The sequence below is a fragment of the Hydra vulgaris genome, chromosome 02 (genome assembly GCF_038396675.1).
Source record: "Hydra vulgaris chromosome 02, alternate assembly HydraT2T_AEP".
Taxonomy (NCBI): domain Eukaryota; kingdom Metazoa; phylum Cnidaria; class Hydrozoa; order Anthoathecata; family Hydridae; genus Hydra; species Hydra vulgaris.
Genome location: NC_088921.1, coordinates 65,807,672 through 65,832,221, shown reverse-complemented (window position 1 = coordinate 65,832,221; position 24,550 = coordinate 65,807,672). Strand labels below are relative to the sequence as shown.

At 26.6% G+C, this 24,550-nt stretch overlaps 1 protein-coding gene across 1 annotated transcript in view; it reads right to left on the bottom strand.

Moving 5' to 3' along the window:
* LOC101241235 (uncharacterized) overlaps positions 1-24,550 on the bottom strand; it is an 86,036-nt gene that overhangs the window by 50,530 nt on the left and 10,956 nt on the right. Inside the window, exons 3-4 of the mRNA XM_065791727.1 lie at positions 10,882-11,114; positions 5,458-5,715 (exon numbers count right to left, since the gene is read on the bottom strand). Of these exons, the coding sequence (XP_065647799.1) occupies positions 5,458-5,715; positions 10,882-11,114 (491 nt within the window). The remainder of the gene's footprint in view (positions 1-5,457; positions 5,716-10,881; positions 11,115-24,550) is intronic.

Below are 24,550 nucleotides of genomic sequence, written 5' to 3'. Positions count from 1 at the left end.
TTTTCTAACATTCTAAATTGCCACAAAATTTACTGAACTACCACAAAACTAGCTTAATTAAAAAATAAACTCAAAATAGTGTAGAAACATTATTGTGGAAAAATTTTACGGAAAGTTTTAATTTGCTTTGTATACTTTAAAATACAAATTCTTTCTTTTCTCAACATTTGACACAACCTTTTTTTGTAAAGATTTATTTAGGTTTACAAGTATAATTTATTAAAACAATCTTTTTACAAAACAGTTAATATGCGTTTTCACTTGTGCTATTAAAACAATTTTAACTTTAGTGCACACTTTTTACAAGTGTTAATGGTACAATGTTGAAATATGTTTATTTCCTTTTTATTTTATTTCTAGCAAATGAAAAGGGGGAACAAAATAGATTTAAATGAGCAAAAAAATTTTAAACAAAAAAATTATTGCAATTGATTTTTTAAAAAGGAAAGTTCTATTAAAAAACAACACAAAAAGATCAGTTTTTCAGTTCTGTTTTGGAATTCTGCAAAATAGACAAAACTGAAATAAAAGCATGTTTCTTTTATATCTTCTAATTTTAAATTTGTTTCAAGTATATCATATATCCGTCTTAGTTGATTTTTTAAAACAGTCCAACAATGTTTACAATGGGCTTTTGCAACTTGTCTAAAAGAAAAAGGACATCATCGGAAGATCTGCCCTATGATATGGCAACAGTATTTCATACAAGGACAGATTTGAGATTTATAGAGATAAAGAATAGAATCCAGAGTAAGAAAGTGTTGAGCACAATAAAGAATGCAACCTTAGCAGATGCTAATTTTGCAATGGATTTGATATATGGTTTCCAAAAAAAATCAGAAATAAGACTTAATCCTAGAAGATGAATGGTAGATGACTCAAGTACATTAACGTTTATAAATATAGGAAGATCTAAATTATAAAAAATAGATTTAAATAAGCAAAATCTTAAACAAAAATTTTTTTAATTTATTTAAACCCAGTAAGTAAATTAAAGCCGCTTAAATAAAATTTTATAATATAAATAATTAACATAGATTATTGAAGTATAAGTTTAAATTTTATATATTTATATTATAATATTAAAATGTTATAAATTAATATATATATTTAAATTTTGTTAGAATTTTGCTACCTCAAAATGTAACTGATGACATTAACTGTCACTATTTTTAAAATAATGCTTACATGAGGATTCTACTATGTAATACCAACAATTTTTATTATAATTGTTATATTGGAGTATGTATCATTTTCACTTTTTAGAGACCAAAATATTGATTTTCTATTTAAAGTGTGGTTTGATTTAGCTTATGTGTAGCATGAATAATTCAACATTTTTTAAGGTGTAAACTACTGCCAAAATGCAAAAAAATGCTAAAAAAAAGTATAAAACCTGGTCTAAAAGACTACAAGTAGGTAAAACAAACAAAAAGTGCATCTCTGTTAAAAAAAATTTTATTGACTCATGAAACTCTCTTAAATAAATTAACTTTCAAAATTAAGTGAAAAAATAACTTTTCAAAAAACCCTATTTTGAACATAGTATTATCATCAAATAGCATCTAATTACATCTTAAAATGTTATTTGTTTTTCTACGGCAAAAATTTTTTAAATACTATTTTAGCACAAATCCTATAAATATTATTTTTAAATGTCAAAACTCAAATAACATTTAAGGATTATTATGGTGAAAATGTTCATTATAAACCTTGAGCTATGAATTTTTGCTGCCAACTCTCCAATAACTCAAACTATGCAAGCAGTTCTTTAAAGATACTTATTGTTCAAATCATTTTTGCAACGTAAAAACCTTTCTTAGTACTCTGGATGTTTATTGTTTCACTTGACCAATGTTGCAAAAGGACACCTTGACCAATGTTAATAAAAATCTTAATGAGAAGTTTAGACAGTTTGTTCACTGAAGGGCCCCAAGGGAATCCTTTTTTTTATATTTGTTCAGTGAAATCCAACTGAAATATGAATCCAAAGCAAGCCTAAACAACTAAATTAAAACTTTGAATGCTTCAATTATTGTTCAATGATGTGAATGATGTTGGGAACCATGTTTGTATCAGCTAGTTGCTGCAGCACATCCACATTTTTAAGAAGCTTCCTGCATTCATTTCTCTCAAACTGGTCCCTTTGATATGGGCTTAGTTAGCTTCTATCCAAGCAGTTTTAAGGATCTTGAAAAGGTGGTTGACAATTCCTGGAGGAGATGCAATTCCTTCCAAAAAGTCTACTGATGATTGCCTTTTAAATGACATTGCCAAACAGCTTTGCATCAGCAACAACCACGCCAGATTGCTGAAAAACTCAAGGCTATATTTGATTGACAACAGTGTTTCATATCCAACTGTCTTACCAAATCAGTCACAAGTTTCCTGATTTGGTAAGACACTTGGATTCGAAGTCACACCAAGTGATGTCAAATCCAAATGTCTTGTGCAAGGGTGCACACTTGAATGGGTTTGAAGACTACAAATTATATTTGCAACTTCCATCACAAGCCAACATTAGTTTAACTCCATTTGCATTAATCAGTGACCAGATTTGTTTAATATTGGAGCGAGTGTTAGACAAATCTTCTGATACCACAACAAGAATTTGTTTCTTATAGATCTTCTTTAATCCATTTTTTGACAGACCCGTATTTAATTGTACATTTACAAAGACTAGAGTGGTCAATTTATGAGTGAGAATTTAACTTTGCTTAAAAAATTTCAAATTATACCTTTTAAAAGAGAAAACCTGTCAAAAATATACTTCCTAAAGACTTACTTTCAATATATATGTAAAAATTATTTATGCTAAATATTTAAGGGGTACAATGGTAAGTGGAGACCACCAGATGCTTTAGCGAATTGAATAGTTCCTTCTGAGATAATCCTTTATTGGAAATTTTTTTGATTTATGTTAATTCACCTCCCCAAGGCCCAGAAGGTCACTACAGATGAGGAGGCTACTTAATTGTGGTTATAACTCTCTTTAACCCTCTATAAAACTCTATAACTTTGAAATACGAACCTTGATGAACATGGCTGCTGCGCAGAGAAAAAATTTGAGCACAGTACTACCAGGGACGTGGAGGGGATCAAACTTGGAACCTCTCGTTTATGAAGCAAACTCTCTACCACTACACCATAACCGCTTGAATTTGAATTGAATTTTTTCAATTGAAATAACTCAAGATGCAATTTGCTTGGTTGCTTAGGCATCTTTTGCTGTTAAAGATTGAAGGTTGTTCCTGAATTTGAGAGCATTTCTAAACGGCTGAAGCATGTGCTGCAAGGCACACTTGGTTCTTTTCAATGGCAGTTTGTTCTTCAACAATGAATTTGACAGATTAGGCAACAACACATTGTGCCTCTTGTTACAGGTTTTACTTGTATTAACTTCAAATCAAGTAAAGGGGGGAGTACAACTTCTTTTCCTATTGTTTCCTGTACAAAGTAGCTTTGAAGGATTCGCAAAGTTCTTATGGTACCCAAGAATCACTGATATTGATCTTGGCTTTGTACAGTTGTCATATTAGATCTGCTTGGAAAGCAGTAAGCTGTCTTAAACATTTTTTCAGACAGAGCAAGCAAATAAAGTTTCAATTTTCATATGAATCTGTTTTCATTGTGGCAGTTCACTAAACCTAATTTAATTAAATGCTCATCCACGGTGCTCTGTGATAAGACCCTAATGACTTCTTGGGGACCTGAATAAAATTTAAAAAAAAAAAAAATTAAAAAAAAGGGGAGAATAGTTCTGTGAAGAGCAGTTAAAATAATAATTTTTACTGCCTTTCAAAGAACTATTCTTTTATTCTTTCACCACACAGTGCAACCAGGTATCTTAATCAAAAGTTAAAATCTTGCATTTTGTTTAAAGCAGTGAAATCTGTCCTTGATACAAAAATTACTGTTTATTGCACAACCTGGTATAAAAATATAAGTAACCTCTGTTTGATCAACAGAGATAAAATTGTTATGCCACCAATCCATATCAAGTTGAGGCTGTGCAAACAACTTGTAATACCAATGGATCATGGTCATCTAGCCTTTAACTATATTACCTAAAAGTTTTCCAAGTGCAATGCAAATCTTTCTCTTTTAATTGAGATTTTTCTTTCTTTTCCTCTCTTTTTGCTGCAATTATTTTCATTAAATTTTAAAAAATTTTGTTTCAAAACAACCTAATCTGTAAAGATTAATTTTCCTCAACCAAACTTTTAAGCAGTCAGTTATTTTAGTTATCTTATTTAAATATATTAAGTCAATTATCTCAGTCAATATAAAAAATATTTGGTTTCCTCACAGCTTTTTTGTTTTAAGAGAAATAAATATTTATTTTTCATGTAGGTATCCCTAGAAAAAATTTTCAACCATTTCTTAGCATTTTTATGCATTTTGATAGTAGTTTATAAGTTTATATCTTTTGGTTTATATAATGGTACCTGTACCAATAAAGCAATTATAACAAAAATTGTTGGTACTACATAGTAGAACACTATTGTAACTATTTTTTAAAAATATGGACAAAATAGCACAGTAACATTTCAATATAAGTAGTAAAAAACTAACAAAATTTAACTAAAACTGTCATATATCCTTAACCAATCAGACTAAAATTTTATCCAAAGTTTGGTGAGTCCAAAGGCTACATTTGCACCAATTTTTATCAAATTATTAGAGTGGTTCTTATTCTTTATGTCTTTAAATTGGCACACTATGAAGTCAAAATTTCAAAGCAGAAAAATTAAGAACAAATGAGATTTCATAACTACATAGAGTTTTTGGTGGTTACTAGGGTTGTTAACAGGTCAGGTTAAGACCAAGACCTCACCCAACTCATTTGAACTGGATCTGGGTCTTGTTATTATGGATGCAAAACCAGCCAGACAAAGACCTGTTAACCAAACAGGTCAGGTATGGATCTTATAATATCCAGACCAGTTATATTCAAGATCCGACCAACATTTTTTTAACTAATGCCATTCAGAACTTTTAAATTGTACAAATTTTCTGATCTTATTTACTTTTTGACATATATGTGGATAAAAACAAACAATGTTTTCAGTGGTTGGAACCTTTAAATCAAGGTTTAATTCCTGCTCCGACTTAACTCATGACACTATTGAGAAAAGTAGCATAAAATTCCTAGACAAGTGTTCTGTAACAAGACAGTTAGTCTTTTTGGTCAGCATTAGGGTCAGCATTCAGTAATGCTGACCTTAAAGTTTTGAGGTCAGCAAAAGTCAGGTTTGAATTTGGTTCAGTTGATACCCAACTCATACCCAACCCATCAACAGCCATAGTTATTATGCAAAAACTCAAACTTAGTACATAAAATGCACAACACTTTAAAACAATGTGTGTTGTAATGTAAATAATTGATTTTAAAATTAGTTTAAAATCAAAATAAAAAAATATTTAAAAAGTTATATTTTTAATCTAACTTGACACCTCCATTAAGCTATCTCCTACTAAAGCTAACAGCAACTTTTGTTTTTTTCTCTCCACTATTCTTGCAGCGTTTGCAGCTTTTTTAATTGATGTGAAATCAAACAAGGCGATATCTGATTTTCCATTTGAAAGTTTTTTAAATTCAAGATCTGGTAATTGGTGATTGGTTGCAAAATTAACAGCACATAATGTGTATTCTACCAACTTTTCTGAACAAATATTTGATGGATCAAGCAAACGTTTGGGATCACTGAAATCCTGAAATGAGAATCAAATATTTAAATTTCATAATAACAACTTGATATAACAGTAATAATCATATCATCAAAACTCTTTTTTTTTCATAACTTATTTTATTTTGAAAAATTTCTTTCTTTCATGAAACATTGACTTTTCAGAGATTTAAAAAGTTTAAATTTACAAATTTAAAATTACACCTACAACAGAAAAAATGTATCAATTTTGGCTTTAGCAACCGATTACCTAGATCCTGACACTCCAAAAATACTAATGACCTTGGCATTATATTGGTAAATGAAATATTAATGTTGCGTGCTACATAGTTTTTTTACTCAATTTTATAATTGTTTTTAGACTTAAATACAGAAAGGTTATTTACAGTTTGTTTTATCATATATATGAGGCGCCTCACAGAAAAAGGTACCAAGTCTTAGTTTCTAGTTACAGAGATATTTGACATAATAATTAGTCAGCTCAAAAAATTCAAAAACAAGATTATTGTTTTTTTTAATAGTTTTATCATATTACAATACATATTAAGTGTTTTTTTGTGAAAAAAAAATTTTGGTAGTTGCATAAAAGGATTTTTTTTAAATGTGGAAAAGGTACCAACTCTTCATCAGAACTGTTTTGATAATGTTCTCTCCTCTAGAAGTAAAGAACTCCTTGTTAATTATTTTTTTATGCTGTATTATTAATATTTCAGCGTGCCAGTATATAATACTTTTTATTTTTGATCAATAACCGTTGGAAATCCTAAGAAGTTATTGAAACTATAATTTGTATGTTATTTATTAACCCTTTAAACCAAGTATGGTGACCAAATATTTTATTAAATTTTTTGTTATGTTTTTAATCGTAGTACCAACAATTATTAATTGATAAAACAATTATTAGATTAAATAAAGAAATAATTTTAAATATGCTTTTCTTTGTTGAATTCCTTTTAACAGGTGTTACTTTAGAAACAAATTGATTTCAAATGCTGACGTAAGCCCGCTTAATTCATAAATGTAACTATGTATTGCGGTTTTTTTGTACTTAAATAGAAGTGCATGACATTGATGTTCATACACACCAAATTAATTATAACAAATAAACAACTATTTGTTGCAAAATTTCTGCTAGTATTTCAAACCAACGATGAGTATGATTCATCACTACTTTGCTGAACATAAATGTTCTATCAAAGATACCCTGTATTGCTATGCTGACAACTACATAGGGCAAAATAAAAACAACATTATAATGCAGTATTTCTCTTGGAGAGTAGCTGTTGGGTTAAACCAAAAAATAACTATTACGTTTTTGCCTGTTGGTCACACGAAATTCTCTCCAAATGTAGGATTTGGGATTCTGAAATCCAAGTTTAGGCGAAGTGAAATAGCTTCGGTCAAAGAATTTGCTGCATGCATAGAAGCTAGTACTACAATTTCAAAATTGAATAAATTCGTCATCATTAGTGACGAGAATAGTTCAATTTTTGTTCCAACATATGATTGGCAAGAACAGCTTTCACCTGATTTTAAAACAATTCCTAATATCAAGCAATGGCACTCTTTCACATTTCAATTTGATAAACCTGGAGTGATTACTTGTAAGATTGATTCGGACAGTGCGGAGGTAGAATTCCAATTAAAATACGGATATATTTGACTTAACATTTAGGGTTTGAGCAATGAAAACATCACAAATTATCTTAAATTTTTATTTATTTCTAAGTCAGAGCAGCAAATGTTCGCAAAACAGTTCAAGAAATGGTTGGCGATCTAGATTTTTCCACAGGTTTGCCTCCCGTTAAAAGAAAGCCATCCACATGTTCTTACTGCAAACAAGTTGGACATAAATAAAATGCTAAAAACAGTTCCAGTTTGCCTCAAACGAAAAGAAGATACAAAATTTGTATTTAATTAAGAGTTGGTACCTTTTTGATTTTTCAGTTATGTTTATATTTTTTTATTTTTAAAGAGTTACTGAAATTTATTTGATGTGAAAATTTTTACCTATAATCTAAACTGTATTATGCATTTAAAAACAGAAAATGACCACTAACATCTTCATCAAACTGAATTTATAACATTTTTAAATTATGCGAACTTAAAACTTTAATTTTTTCAAAAACGCTATTCCGGTCGTTGTCCGGCACAAACAGCTATAACTTGGTCAAAAAAAAAGATAAAGTTAAATTTTCTTTTCTATCATTTTTCTTTCTATTATACAGTAGTGCTAATAACTCCATTTCTAAGACTTGGTCCCTTATCCTGTGAGGTGCCTCATATATATCTACATATATATATATATATATATATATATATATATATATATATATATATATATACATATATATATATACATATATATATATACATATATATATATACATATATATATATACATATATATATATACATATATATATATACATATATATATATATATATATATATATATATATATATATATATATATATATATTACAAACATATATATATATTAGTATTGAGAGAACTCCTATTATCTGATGTTTTAAAGTAGTTTATATATATATATATATACATATACATATACATATATATATATATATATATATATATATATATATATATATATATATATATATATATATATATATATATATATATATATATATATATATATATATATATATATAGGCTTTGGCAGTAATGGTGGGCTATATACAATGTAATAATAATATGTAATACAATGATGTAAAAAATAAAGAGAAAAAAAAGCTTTATATATATATACAGTGGGTTGCATAAATATAGTCAGAGTCAGTTGATTTTTAATATGATTTTTTTATGTGTTTTTAAAATTTAAAGCAAACAAAAAAGGTAATAATTTAAATTGTTTTAAATTTTATTAACAGTGGTTTTATAAATAAAATAAGATAAAAAGCTTTTTCAAAAAAAAATTTAAGATACTTTTTTATGAGAAATATATACAACTGTTAAAAAAAAAAAAACAGAGCAAAAATTTAGAGTCAGGGTGCATTTTAGTATTTTGTATGCGCACCACGAACTTTCACAAATGCACGAACACGTCTAGGCATAGATTCAACTAGTCGGATGCATAATTCTCTTGGAAAGTCTTTCCAAAGCTTTTCTAATGCCTGCTGTAATTGTGCAACACTGGCTATGCTCTCTTTGACCAATCTCTTGTCTATCCAAGCCCAAATGTTCTCGATGCGATTGAGATCTGGAGAACAAGCTGGCCAAGTCATGATTGTAATTTCCAATCAAGCCACGCTTTAACCAAGATCGCAGTGTGAGCCATTGCGCCATGGTACTAATAAATCCATTATTGTCGTCTTCCATAAAAAGCTTTGGATGTTGGCAAAAGTTTACTTTCGAGGGTCTCTTTGTAGTTGTACTGGTTAATTCTGCTGTTATAAATTTTGTATGACCCTGTTCCTTTATGGGAGAAGCATTCCCATATTCCAACTGATCCTCCTCTGCCTTATATCCTTGGTACACAAAAAAGCTCTTTGAACTTTTCACCAGCCAGCCTCTTGATGATTAATCTTGACTTGTGACTTATCACCTCAAAATTGGATTCATCGCTGAAAATGACGTTGGCCAGTCTTTTACAGACCAGTGAAGTCTTTCTCTACACCACTTTAATCTTTTTAGGCAATTTGAGATATGCAAAAGTGGTTTTGGAGCAGCAACATAGCAATCTTACCCTTTCTTATTTAGGCATCTGGGGTCAAAAAAAGTCATAACCCATATATATATATATATATATATATATATATATATATATATATATATATATATATATATATATATATATATATATATATATATATATATATATATTACACAAAGGCTTTAAATAAAATAAAGAATTAATTATAGTAATTGTTTAAAAGAAACGTATTTTGTGCAAATTAACAAATAATGTTATATTTAAATATTTTTTATGTAGGTGTGTATTTTTTTAAAAACCTTTTGAAAGATAATTTTTTAAGTTACTTTAAATGATAAATAAGTTAAGTTAAATCTTTTGTTGCAATGGAATGGTTTAATTGCTTTCTTGTTTCCTAGCAATTGTATTTTTTTTAACTTTACTAACTAATCAGAGCATGAAATGAGTAAATATTAGTACTTTAAATATACTACAGTATTTTTTTAAACAATTTTTTTTTCACAACTTTTTTAGCAAAATAAATGTTTATACAATATAAAAATAATATATTTAACACTTTTTAATAATTCAAATAAAATTTGTTCATTCATTAAACAATTATCAAAAGTAATTTGTAAAAACTTTTTTCGTAAATGTTTCGAAAGATTTAAAGTAATTTATTTTAACTGCAATTAAAAATGTAACAAAAAGTAATTTTCCTTTGAGTTCAAGTTTTTTGAGTCTTATTCTAGTGTTTATATATTTTCTTTTTAGTAAGGAATTGTTTTCTTTTTTCATTCTTATTTAGCTAGCATTTCTTTTTTCATTTCTAAAATGTTTAAAAATCATATAAGCATCTAAATAGTCGTGGTCAAGCTGTCAAATAATAAAATCATTTTCGTGATCAGTAATAGTGCTCGATCGCACACCATTCCTGTCCAAGCTTGTGTATACTCTTAGAAACCAAATAAATAGGGGAGACACTTAAACTTTGTTTAAAAGTTATTTTTAAAACATTAAGTTATTTACTCCTTCTTAAAAGTAGTTTTTACTCCCTTCCCTAAACCACCAAGTTTATTACAACTTTAAACATTTATGAATTTGCACAGAATGTAGGATGGATTTGCAAATTTTTTGTATGAGAAAAAAAAACTTGTTAAGTTTTAGCATTTGTCAAAACTTTGTACTTCTGATATAAACAAATTACTTGTTTTTTAAAGTTTTCAGAATTTGAAACTTCTTAAAAAAACCCCTCTAGATTATCAAAGCTTATCCTTATTTATTAGATTTCAGGAATATTTCAGACTTCCCCATTTATTATAATTCTCCTGTTTATTGGGTACCTAAGAGTATATAAAAAAAACACTTTAATGATTTTACATTTGCCCAAAAACAGTTGTTTATGCTTTAGTAAAAGTATTTTATTGGTTAGATAATTTCTATTTTATAATATACTGTTGTTTTAGAAAAAACAGTATTTTATGCTTGTAAAGTGTACGCTTGGAACAAAAGTTTGTCAACTGTCTAGTTTACCTGAATAATAACGCCATGGTTTAGCAAACTTGCTTTCAATGCTGTCATAACAAAATAGTGTGTTTCATTTTTATAATATACAATGTTTTCCAACTTTACTCCATATTGCTCTTCCATATTTTTAAAGAAATTAGGATTAAACTGACACGATACTCCACTGATTTCAGAAACCTTTGCTTCTTCAATAGTGTTGTGGTTCACAAAGTTGCATGTTATACCAATTGCAAGAGCACCTTTAAATCAAAATATATAAACTATAAATAATTATTCTGAAGTATTTAAGAACAATTAAGCTAGATGCAACATTAGATACGTAACATAAAGCTTTTATATGTTAAATTTTTGTTGGTTTTTATCTATTTTTATCTTTTTTCTTTTCTAGGAGAAAAAACTGTAATACAAAATAGTTTTATTCAAAAACAATTATTAAATTCTATTTAAAAAAAAAACTAATTTACACGGAGACAGATTGATTAAGAGTTGATAGACTTTTTAATTATTTCACATAGTATAGGGGTAAAATATTTAAACACTTAATAATGATTTATTTATATGAATTTATAATATGGTAAAATCTGAATCAGCATACTTAATATGAGATATATACAAACTTACCAGTATAACAACAGCACCTTGGTTGTTGTATTTTACTTTTAGATTAATCAGAAAATTTTATAATATACAAAAAGTAACAATATATAAACATATTGTTATTTTATTGCTTACTATTCCTTTATTTATAGTTTTGTTTTAAACAATTTTTATTAAATTTTTTTATTTTTTAATTTCACTTTTATTATTCTATTTTTTATTTGAAATAATCTAAGAGTCAATTAAATAATAAGTTTAAAAAAGTTTTTTCAGCAATAGAATAGGTTACATCTTAGATTTCTGATTTAAAGTGTTTAACTTTCAGCTCTAGTATATTAGTATTTTGTATAATAAACTACAAACATTATCTATCGTCGTCCTTAAAAACAATTTCAGATAATATTTATTATGTCACATTAATTGTTTTTAATGATTGTAATAAATTAAAGAAATGGTGTCACCGGTTAAATTAGGATTGCAAGAGCCATATGGGAAATTGCAATAATAAAAACTATCTAGCATAACTTTCCTTGTTTTATTTAAAATAGTAACGCACAGGTTTTTCACAACAAAAGTTAAATACCTAAAGATAATTTCTAGTTATACAAATTATCAGGTATATTTTTATTTTAAACAAAACATAGTATATATTAATAAAATATCAATAAAATATTTATAATTTATGGATTCTCTATTTTTATTACTCATCGCATGTGAAACACGCATAAAAAACAGATTATTTAAGAATTACGCATGCAACAATGCTCTCTAACCTTGTAACAAGAGTATAATATCGCGCTCATCTCAAAAATTTGGGAGGGAGAAATTATTACTTAATTACATGATTTTATATAAAATATTCAAAAACAAAACTTGTTAGATTAAACAGTAAAGTTTGCATATTGTTAAAAAAAAGTATTTATATAATCATTACATATTTTTAGTTCAGCTTTTTCATCGAAGTAAAAATTATTGCCTTAAAAAAGCTCGTTTTTTAAATATTAACATACATTACTTTGTTTAAATTAGTATGTGAGTTTCTGTTTTGTACAAGCAATAAATGTTAAGTTTTAAGTTTATAGTGGAAATGTAATGTAATAACAACAACAAAATTAATTAAGAAATACTAGAACTTCAAATTTTTACTTAAATTAACAGTGTAATGTTACAAAGTTGTTTGTTCAAAGAAATTATAACAAAACTTTATAGTATTTTAAATGCCTTATTATTTAAATAAAATCTTTTCAGCAAAGCAGGCCTTGTTTTAAAGTCTTGCGCATAAAGCAATTTACATAAGCCTTAAGTGATTTTACGTAAGCAGTAAGATAAAAGAAGTAATTAATTTAAAAAAAAAATCACATTAACTTTTAAATGACGTTTATGTAAAAATATTTGTTACAAAAGTTTGAATGACAATTGTTTGATATGTCTGTAATGTTTGACATAAGCGCTATTTACAAATGAAAAATAAATAAACTCAAATAAAATTAAAAGTTTATTTTTATTTTGTTTTTATTTTATTGTAATGATTGATTTTTTAAGCTTGAAGCAAAGATCATAAAAACATAATTTAATTCTGATAAAAAAATATATGATTTAATTTAGAACTAGTTTAATAAAAATATATAATTTTAATCTGATAAAAAAATATATAATTCAATTTAGATTTTAAAAATATATAATTTAATTTTGATTTATAAAATATATTTAAGTTTATTAAAATTAAAGTTAATGCTTGGTTTTAACTTAATTTAAATTAATTTTATTAAAATGTTTGTTTAAACCGTTTTGTATAAATATTTTTTTAGAAATAATTAAAAAATGTTACATATGTTACATAGCATAGCTTGAAAGATCTGTTAATGTTTTAACGATGAGAAAACATTTAAATATGAATTTATTTTAAACAAACTTGATTCAATAATTTTAAAAAATTAATCATTAAACCAAAAAGTATTTAAACAACTTACCATCATTTAAGCTTTATTATAATATTATCAAGTTAAATAGCAACATAGAAAGAAAGAAATCAGAAATAAGAACTAGGTAAAAAAAAATTACATTCAGTACAAACAATAAATAAGAAGTTGGGAAGTCTAAAAAAGTTTTTCTTTAAATGTATTGTCCAGTAGATAACAGTTTTAAAATACTTATCTATAAAAGAACGCTGTATAATAAATAAAAACCTTTTATAAGTGTGAGCAAACACAATCACAATGATTATTCATGTTTAAAATTTTTTATAGGTATTTAAGTGATGATTTAAGTTATTAGAGAGCTTGACTTGATCTTAGATAGTAAAACTATAGATATATAAGATCATAGAAGCAATAAGCTATGCAGTTCCTTCAATCCTGCAAACTAGTTGAAAGTTTCACATACGCTTTACATATATGAGAAATGTTGTTGTTGCTTTCAGCAAAAAAATTCATAATTCAAATAAAGGTTCAACAGCTGAAAAAAAAATTTAAAGGCCAACCATCATTGGATTTGGTATATGTGAAACAACTTGGATCAGCTCAATTATAATTTAAACTGCTAAAAATCATTAGACAAAAGAGTGTCCACTTTTTTACACGATAAGTATTTTAGGCTCAACTTTTGTTGACCTAGATATAAATTACTGTATCAAACAAATGACAAGGATAATATTAAAAACTAAAAAATGGCCATTTGCAAAAAAAAAAAAAACATAATTTAGCATTTTAATACTCCAGTTAATTGTAATAAATATGTGTTAACTGAATCTAATGAAACATTTTAAAAATAAGCTATTTTAATTAAAAGAATGTTTATAAAAAAATACCACTACTAAAACTGAAGTTAAGAATAAAGATTTTAAAAAGATTTTCAAAATATTTCAAACTTTGACATTGTTTACAAGGCTATTAGTGTAAATAGTACTTAAATGCAAATAATAATATTGTAATATAAAGGCCTCTAAGCGTCGTATCTTAGAGATTATCTTAGCTAATGTAATAATTTATAGGTAAGTAGCGTTTTAGTTTATATGAATAAGCGTTGAATCAATATATAAATGCTAAAATATTCACATATTATTATTATTGAGTTTTAATAAACACTCACTTTCTCACAAACATTTGGTAGCAAAGGGTAGTTTCAAGCAACTCATTATGACAATGTACAATAGTGAAAGTGAAAATGAGTCTGATGAAAAATGAATAATGAAAAAAATTATGGTAAACAAGCCTTCCTGGCAAGCACGTGCGATAGCATGCCTTGTTCGTTCATGATTATAGTAATTTTTTAGACAACTCGACCACATTTTTATAGATTAAGCATTTGCGGCAAAATAAAGCTATAAGAAACTAGAGAATAAAACAGCAATACTAAAAGAAACGAAGACTATATGAAATAGAAAATCTAAATCAAATAAGCTAAAAATTTGAATATCAAAAAAAGAAAAGTGTTTTTAAAAGAATAGTATACCTAAATATTTTAAATTTTTTGTTTTCTTATTTTTAGGGCGTTTGTTATTTTCCACTACCAAAATAGGTACAAGCAGAGGAAAAAAGCAGATAAAAGAATAGAACGAAAATAAAAACATTTTTAGATCTTTTTTAGTATTTCCTTAATATTTTCAGTCAAAATATTAAGGAAATACTTTATCATTTGCGCTAGAAACATGGACTTTTTAAATTTTATTTTCAAATGTTTTTGTTAAACTTTACTGTTTTTATCAATGCACAGGAAAATGAGAAAACTAATTGCTATTTATTAGTGGAAAAAAAAAAATTTTAACAAGTTTTTCATGTAAAAGAATAAAAAGTCATTAATATTAATATTTTAAATATTTGGTTGTTTTCAATGCCCCCATTTAAATAGTCTGCGCTTTTGTTGAATTATCCAAACTGTGCATTTAAAACCAATAGTTTGATTCCTGATAAACTATTGTTATTGGCAATGCTCCAAAAGCTAGTGCATTGTTAATTTACTGAACATTTTTAACGAAATTTTTAGGAGCCTATTTAAAACTTTTTTTAAATACAATTTTTCAAGTAGAGCAATCGTTATGTTAGTTCACTATCTCTTGTAATTCATATTAACATTGGAAATTGGGCAATATAAAAGAAACAATTTCAGACATGCATTAAATGCAGAAATACATTTATTAAAGAAACTATGTTATTCGTTTATTTAAATTATTCTGTCATTACAAAATTCATTTATCAAATAATATATTTTACAAATAAATAGCAATTTATTTTCTTATTTTCCTATTTATATAAATATTGAGAAAAAAAGTCAAATGTAACAAAAATATTTTTAAAAGCAAAAAGACGTCAAAACGAATTAACATAAGAAAAAAAATTAACAAAATTTCGCATAGTTCAAGTGTACATAGCAAATTAGTTTCTTTATTATACGAACTGATAAAAATCGTTAATAAATTTCAGATTAAAACTTCCAATTGTTGTTAAATTGTTATAGAAGATAATATTTTTTCATCAATTTGTATAAAATTCATTAGCTAAAAACAACGACTCTAAAAAAAAGAATACAAAAGTCGTATAAAAATTTTATAAAAAACTTTTTTATAAAATTTTTTTTAAATTTTCTTTTTTTAATTATTAAATTTTCTAGTTTATTTAATTAAAATTGATACTTTCGTTAAAATTTTGTTTCCTTTTTTTAGGATAGTTTTTTGTCTTAGTAGTTTAGCTTTTTGCTAATTATTGAAACGCTTTATAGGTTATAAGATGCAAACTGCTGTGGTCAGATTGTTTAAAAAAATTACTTTAAACGTGGACAAACAAGGCATGCGACTGCATACGCTACCTGGGAAGGTTTGGTTAATGTAACCAATGGTAGAGTGGAAACATTTCAAACATTGCCTGTAGAAATCTACTCAGAAATTATTGATGGTAAATTGAAAAAGAAGATGAAGGCATTAACAGCTGACAGAGTTACAAGTAACATGCAAGTGGCGGACTGGATTAAATTTAAAAAACATTGAAGTCACCTAAGAACTATAACATTTTGCAGATTGGAACAGCGACCAATTGTAGATATTCTTATTGGATTAGACAGCAGAACTTCACTCATCAAAAACAGAAGTTAAAAGGTGCACTGGAAATCCAATAGCCTGACTCACGCCACTGGGATGGACATGCATTGGGGTACTTGGACGTACACTAAAGTTATCATACTTTCCACACTAGAGCATTAAACACAAACATTTCTGAGGTTGAAAAAATTAACGAAACACTAAATAGAAAAAATAAATATTTTAAGATCTATGGACTTCAGGAGAAGATTGGGATGAAATGCTACTAGAAAAAATAAAACAAAAGTGGGATATCTGGTTTAGCAAACTGACAAATAAACACCAATGTAAAAACCATGTTGTTTATATTTTAAAAACACTAATAAAATTATTTATTCAACCCTTCACATATTTGTCAAAATGCATTTGGATCAGTTTGTTACTTAGTTCATTGTTATGGATTTCGTTGAATGTCAAGTTCTTTTGCTTTGTCAAAAACTCATGTCACTCCATTAAACTCAGCTAGCATGCCAAGTTTAAAGTTGAGGAGTGCAGTGTTAGGATTGAGACTTGCACTCTTTGTTATAATGTTACTTTCTAGGTTTAATAGCCTAAATACGTTATCCTTGATAAATTCCAAGTAGAAGATTCAAGACTTTCATTGCAAACAGAGTTAGCAAAAATCAGTTTAATTAAAATCCGAAAAAATGGCATTTTGTACTGACCGGGAAAATTCTTGCAGATTTGTAATCTAGAGAGGTAAAAATAAGCCATTTAAAAACAGTCACTTGTGGTAGAGTGAAGCTGATTTCATCCAACAAGAGAAATCCCAATGGCCAACCAATGAATTCAAAGAAATCTAAAATAAAATAATACTAGAAGTAAAGAATATTTATACATTGATAGCTATTAAATCCGAAGTAAATATCAATAAATGACATTCGGAACCAACTCACTACTCAAGATTGAAACGGTTAACACAAATCGTAGCCTGGGTATAAAGATTCCTAAAAAAACTGTAACAAAAATTGTTCATCATAAGGAACACTCTCAAGAGAGGAAATTAATGATGCAGAAACAGAATTAATCATAAATACTCAAAAGAAATCATATGCAGAAGAGTACAATCAATTAAAAAGTAACAAAGAAATATATTAAACTAGTTGTTTATATATATATATATATATATATATATATATATATATATATATATATATATATATATATATATATATATAATATATATATATATATATATATATATATATATATATATATATATATATATATATATTATCACCAAATAGATAAAAATAATTTTTTTAAGATGCAATAGTCGAATAAAAAATGCTGAATTTCTTTCATTTTTTATTTGAACAATTAGGTGGTAAATTTGCCATGGATGCAGTGGGTACCATTTTATTCCAAGAAGATTGATTGATTTATTCAGGAGTAATATTATATTTTTATTATTAGAAGTGATAATATTCTTGATGTTAGTAAGGCAGCTATAATTAAGTTTTTCTGGTTAAAAAATTTATGAAGTTTGTAACTTTTAGGAAAGCATTTATTTATTAACAGTATATATATAAATCAAGCTTTCTCAGCAAAGGTTGTTGCTCCACGCCTCATATGGCCATGCCACACAGTATTTTGTTTTGAAAACAGCACTTGGCATGTTTTGATCATTTTCGTGTTTTAAAAATGCGCAAAAAAACTAAGCTGAAGAGAAAATTAAAAATAAACAATAAACTGAAAAGATGAACAAAATCTTAACAATACATTGGTATATGTGGTAAAATAAAAACATAAAATTAATATATTTTTTAAACCAGGAGTTAGTGAATGTGCAAATGATAACAAAAAAAATTTTGTCTTGAAAATATTAAAATCAAAAAAATCTCCATGAAAAATTTTATATTATATCATCTCTATAACCTTAGCTGCAGCATTCTTAAATATGGTCGGTACACCTTTTTTGTTATGTGCTTTCATTGATACTTTAATTGTTCATAAAAAGGTACTGCTCAAAAAGAAATAATAACTAAAAATGGGCAAAAACTTTTCATACAAAAACACGGAAAAAAAGCACATACTGAAACTTTTTAGTCCCTGTTTAATAAGGCTAAAAATATGCAAAGTGTTAATAAGACGGTTAATCTACAAAAGTCAGAATTTAATGAGTTTGTTAAACAATTTGAAACTCTAGAAAAAAATTTATGGTGAACGTATAAAAGTGTTAGAGAATAAATTGTTACAGTAGTAAACGAAAATGAATCATTAAAAAAAAAGATTACATATCTAGAAAATGATAAAAATAATTCTAATGATCAAGTTAATACAACTTACACTCAGTAGTTTAGTTATTAATACAACTATAAGTATACTTAGTAGTTTATTTAAAATAAAAGATAAAATTTACCACCAGTTAATGTTATTAGTGCAGTTACTGTTGAGCAAAGCGACATTAAGAAGAAAGAAAGGAACATTATTATTTTTGGGGTACCTGAATATAATAAATCAGACTAACTTGAAGATGATAAACGTATTGTTGATGAGATATTTGATGATATTGGTATCAGTAAGTCTAAAATTGTTAAATTTAGGTTTAAAAGTAAAACTGGAGGTAAAACTCCAGCTCCATTTTTGATTGAGTTACCTGGAAAAGATGAATGTCTTGAAACTATTAAAGCTGCTAGACAACTTAGAGGTAGTACTAAGTTTAAAAATGTATATATAAATTTTGATTTAACGCCAACTCAACGAGAATTTTATTAACAACTGGTAAACAAATGTAATCGTTTGAATAAAGATTTATCAAGTGGTGGAGTTAGTGACTATAGATATGGGATTCGGAGCAACAATATGGCCAAAATACCTATCCATATTTTTTGTGTATGTGAAAATGGTAAAATGAAACATCTGATACTTCTATCGATAATTATGTCTTATATAGATGTGACTGTAAAAATGGAAAGCATGGAGGTGGTGTATGTATATACATTAATGATAAATTTAATTCTTATGAAGTCACTTTCAACAATCTAAATATTAAAAATAATGAACAAACATGGATATGTATTAACAGTGGTAACCTTGGTAAAAATTATTGGTTGGTTGTATTTATAGGCCTCCAAATATCGACGACACTTTGAATGATAAAATAATCAGCATACTATATAATGCTAAATGTTATGTTAATAATAAGGTTTTTACTAACATATTAATTGTTGGAGCCTTCAATTATAACACAATTTTATGGTCGAATAAAGGTGTTTCGTCTCATAGTCCTTATACTTCTAATTTTTATCAGTTCTTTAGAAAATTGTTATTTTTCTCAATGTATTGAAGAACGTATGTTTCGAAAAGCTAATGGTGCTACTAATAACACATTAGACTTATTAATAACTGATGATCGTATCAACTGTATTGAGCATAATGCACCTCTTGGCAACACAGAACAGGGACATCACAAAATTAGTTGGTGTTTTATTGTAAATGAGGTTCAAAATAATATGTCAAATATGGTTAAATTTAACTATAACGTGGTGATTATGAATCATTATCAACATTTCTAAATTATAGTGACTGGTCCAATGCATTTAATAATAAAGACAATAATGAATCCTATGACATTTCTATAAGTCTTTATGATTCAGCGTGCAATAAATTTATTCCTTTAATGAAAAGCAACAAGTCTTGTAAATTATGGATGAATGGTGAGTTAAAGTCACAAATAAAATCAAAAAAAAAAAATTATTGGTTGTTGTATTTATAGGCCTCCAAATATCGACGACACTTTGAATGATAAAATAATCAGCATACTATATAATGCTAAATGTTATGTTAATAATAAGGTTTTTACTAACATATTAATTGTTGGAGCCTTCAATTATAACACAATTTTATGGTCGAATAAAGGTGTTTCGTCTCATAGTCCTTATACTTCTAATTTTTATCAGTTCTTTAGAAAATTGTTATTTTTCTCAATGTATTGAAGAACGTATGTTTCGAAAAGCTAATGGTGCTACTAATAACACATTAGACTTATTAATAACTGATGATCGTATCAACTGTATTGAGCATAATGCACCTCTTGGCAACACAGAACAGGGACATCACAAAATTAGTTGGTGTTTTATTGTAAATGAGGTTCAAAATAATATGTCAAATATGGTTAAATTTAACTATAACGTGGTGATTATGAATCATTATCAACATTTCTAAATTATAGTGACTGGTCCAATGCATTTAATAATAAAGACAATAATGAATCCTATGACATTTCTATAAGTCTTTATGATTCAGCGTGCAATAAATTTATTCCTTTAATGAAAAGCAGCAAGTCTTGTAAATTATGGATGAATGGTGAGTTAAAGTCACAAATAAAATCAAAAAAAAAAAACTTTGGTTGAAAAACAAAAAGTTAAATTGGTCAAATAGTGAAACAAAAAAGGAATATAATCGAGCAAAAAGAGCAGTCTCTAAGCATATTGAACAAGCTGTCCGGAACTATGAATCAAAAATAGCACAAAAAGCAGAATCTGATCCAAAACTATTGCATAGTTAAATTAAAAGTAAGCAAAATTAATACGATTGAAAACCATAATGGAGTATGTACAAACGATTCAAATGAAATTTTTAATATCTTAAATGATTACTTCCATTCTGTACTTGTTAACGATGATTCTGGGAATCTACCATATTATGATACATGTTGTGTGAATAAAATGAAAAATCTAGTTGCGGAAGAAAAAGAAGTACTTGATAAATTAATTGCAATCAATACGAAAAAATCTATTGGTCCTGATGGTATTCATCTTTATGTCCTTAATAATTGTAGTAGAGTTTTTGCTCAACCATTGACATTACTTTTTGAAAAGTCACTATCTAAAATGTCAGTCCCTAATATATGGAAAGAAGCTAATGTAACACTATTGTTTACGAAGGGTAATAGAAGTAAAGCATCTAATTACCGGCCGGTGTCATTAACAACTGTGGTATGCAAAACCTTAGAAAGAATTATATCAGAAAAAATCATGCATCATCTATCAACTAATAACTTATTAGTACACCAACATGGCTTTTTAAGAGGCAAAAGTTGTACTACAAACTTATTAGAGTATATAGATATAATTACAACTGGGTTAGCAAATAATAAATCATTTAATATTCTTTATACAGATTTTTCTAAAGCATTTGATAATGTATCTCACAAGATTATTACACAAGTTGCAATTGTATGGTTTGAGTGAAAGCATTATCAATTGGACAAAATCATTTTTATCAAATCGTAAACAAAGAGTGGTAATAGGCAATTCTTTGTCTAGTTGGAAAATGGTTCTTAGTGGTGTCTCGCAGGGAAATAAACGATTTGCCAACTTTATTATTCAATTCATGTAAACTATACGCTGATGATAATAAAGTTATTGCTGAAGTTAATGATGTAATTGGTAAGCAATCAATGCAGGAAGATATTAAAGCACTTGATAATTGGTCAAAAGTCTGGTTGATGAATTTTAATTTTGATAAATGTAAAATCATGCACATGGGGAAATACAATGCAAATTATGATTATATGATGGACAATAATGGTAGTGTTGAAACTTTAGGTAAAACAACTTATGAGAAAGATGAAGGTGTCATAATATCAAATGATTTAAAATGGGATATGCGAGTCAAGTCAGCTGTTTCGAAAGCTAATAGTAAATTGGGAATATTAAAAAAATGTTTTAAATTCAAAAATCCTAACAATATCAAGCTATTATTTACAAGTTATGTTAGACCACATTTAGAATATGCGGCACAGGTTTGGTCTCCTTATCTTGAAAAAGATATTAACACTATTCACTTTTTCATCTTGAAAAAGATATTAACCCTATTCAGAGCATCTTAAAAAACTGAACTTAACAACACTTAAAGAGCGTAGAATAGGAGGTGATCTTATTGAAATGTATAAATGGTATAATGGTATTGATACTATTAACTAGAATAATGCACCTGTATTAGCTCATTCTTTACAAGTATCTGGTCCTGCATCTCAAACAAGAAGTAATAAACATCGTTTATGGTTAAAAAATAGCAATAACTTTTCCATCAAATTACGCAAAAAAAATTTCACGATTAGAACGATATGTGTATGGAACAAATTACAAAATGAAACTATTGAAGCTGATAACCTGAATATATTTAAATACAAACTAAATAAACTATCACTTTTAACTTTAGTTGCTTAAACTCTAACTAATTTATTTCTATTTCTATTTATGCATTTATTTACTGATTTATTTATCTTATTTGTTATTCTACATTTAATTATTCAGTCTAAAGTAACGACTGTCATAGATCTAACTTGGAGTTAGATCTCAACAGTTTCTTTATTATTATTATTATTATTATTATTATTATTATTATTATTATTATTATTATTATTATTATTATTATTATTATTGTTATTATTACTATTAATATTATTATTATTATTATTATTATTATTATTATTATTATTATTATTATTATTATTATTATTATTATTATTAAAAGTGCACTTATAAAAACATACTCCAAGACAAAAAAATAAGAGATTATATGCTGAATTTTAAGCCATTATATATTTTGAACTATATGGAGTTAAGCTCAAATTTTGCATTTTTCAAATTTTTAGAAAATCTGAGAGGGTGAATGGAAAGTCTCTCTTTACATTGATATCTAACTTTATATTAGTCTCTATCAGTAAGACATTTTCCTGTCATAGATTTATATTGCCATTTAATTTTTTCCATACATATATTTACATATTATATTTACAGGGCTCAGTTTAATTTTTTATAAAGTCCTGGACAAAATGTCCGATTAAAATTGTTTGGGTCAGACAGTGTCCATTCAAATTTTTAAAAATATAATTTGAATACAATCTGCTTTCTAAAAGTCTTGTCATACATTCTTATTTGTTAAGAAAAAAGGAAAACAGGAAAAATAATTTTTCCTGTGTTCCTTTTAACTACTATTTCAAATTTTATAAGTTTGTCTAAAAGTTTACATTAAGTTTAAGTTAATCAACTTCAAAACATCAAAAAAAGTTTTTATTTTGTAAACTTCATAATTTCGTCATTTAAAATGTCCAATTACTTCGTAAATTGATCAGACAATCTGAGGTTTTCGCCAGACAATATCCGATGTCTAACTGTTAAATTGAACCCTGTATTTGTATTTTCCCATAACATAATTTCTGATTTTATATGCAGAAACAACTACTCCTACCTGGATATATTTTTCAGAACAACAAATTAGATTCAATTTTTCAGAACAACAAATTAGATTCAATCAATGATTTTCACTCAAAAAAGTATTTTAAATTTTACTAACACTTCAAATCGGCAAAAATTATTTTACAACACAGTTATATACTTAGTAGAAATTTAAACAAAATTGAGCAAAATGATTTTTGAAAAACACATTCCATTAAAAAGGACTACTGTTTTTGTAAAAAAATAAAATACTTTTTGTTATATCAGCATACACTGAATGATAAAAAAGGAATGCTCTTAATAGTGAAAATATTTATTCGCTATTAAGAGTATTTCAAATTAAAGTTGTCTTGACAACAATTTTTTGTTACTTAAACCAAACAGATCTATTACAAAGGTAAACAAACTAAACCAATCTTGTTTAACCAAATGTTTTTACGCCAAAATGTTTGTAAACCAAAATATTTGTACGCCAACTTTGGCAGTGTCAAAAGCCATCCAAAACTCTGATAGCAAGATAATTAACAAACAACAGTAGAACTAACAATAAATATCACTTAAGCTTGTATATAATTAAAGAATTATTGTAGAAAAAAGTTCAAACTTAGTATCAAAGGTTTTTTGCTAATGATTTTGTCGACTAGAAGCTGCGAAAACATTCAGGTACATCTGAACTTCAGAAAAAACAGGACTTCAGGTGCCCTGGAATCTATCATTTTTGAACTAAGAGTTTGGAGTAGTTTGGTTATAATATAAAATGAAGGCTTATAATTCAAAAATACTATATTTCAGGCCATTTAAGTCCTGTAATTTTTTACCAAAG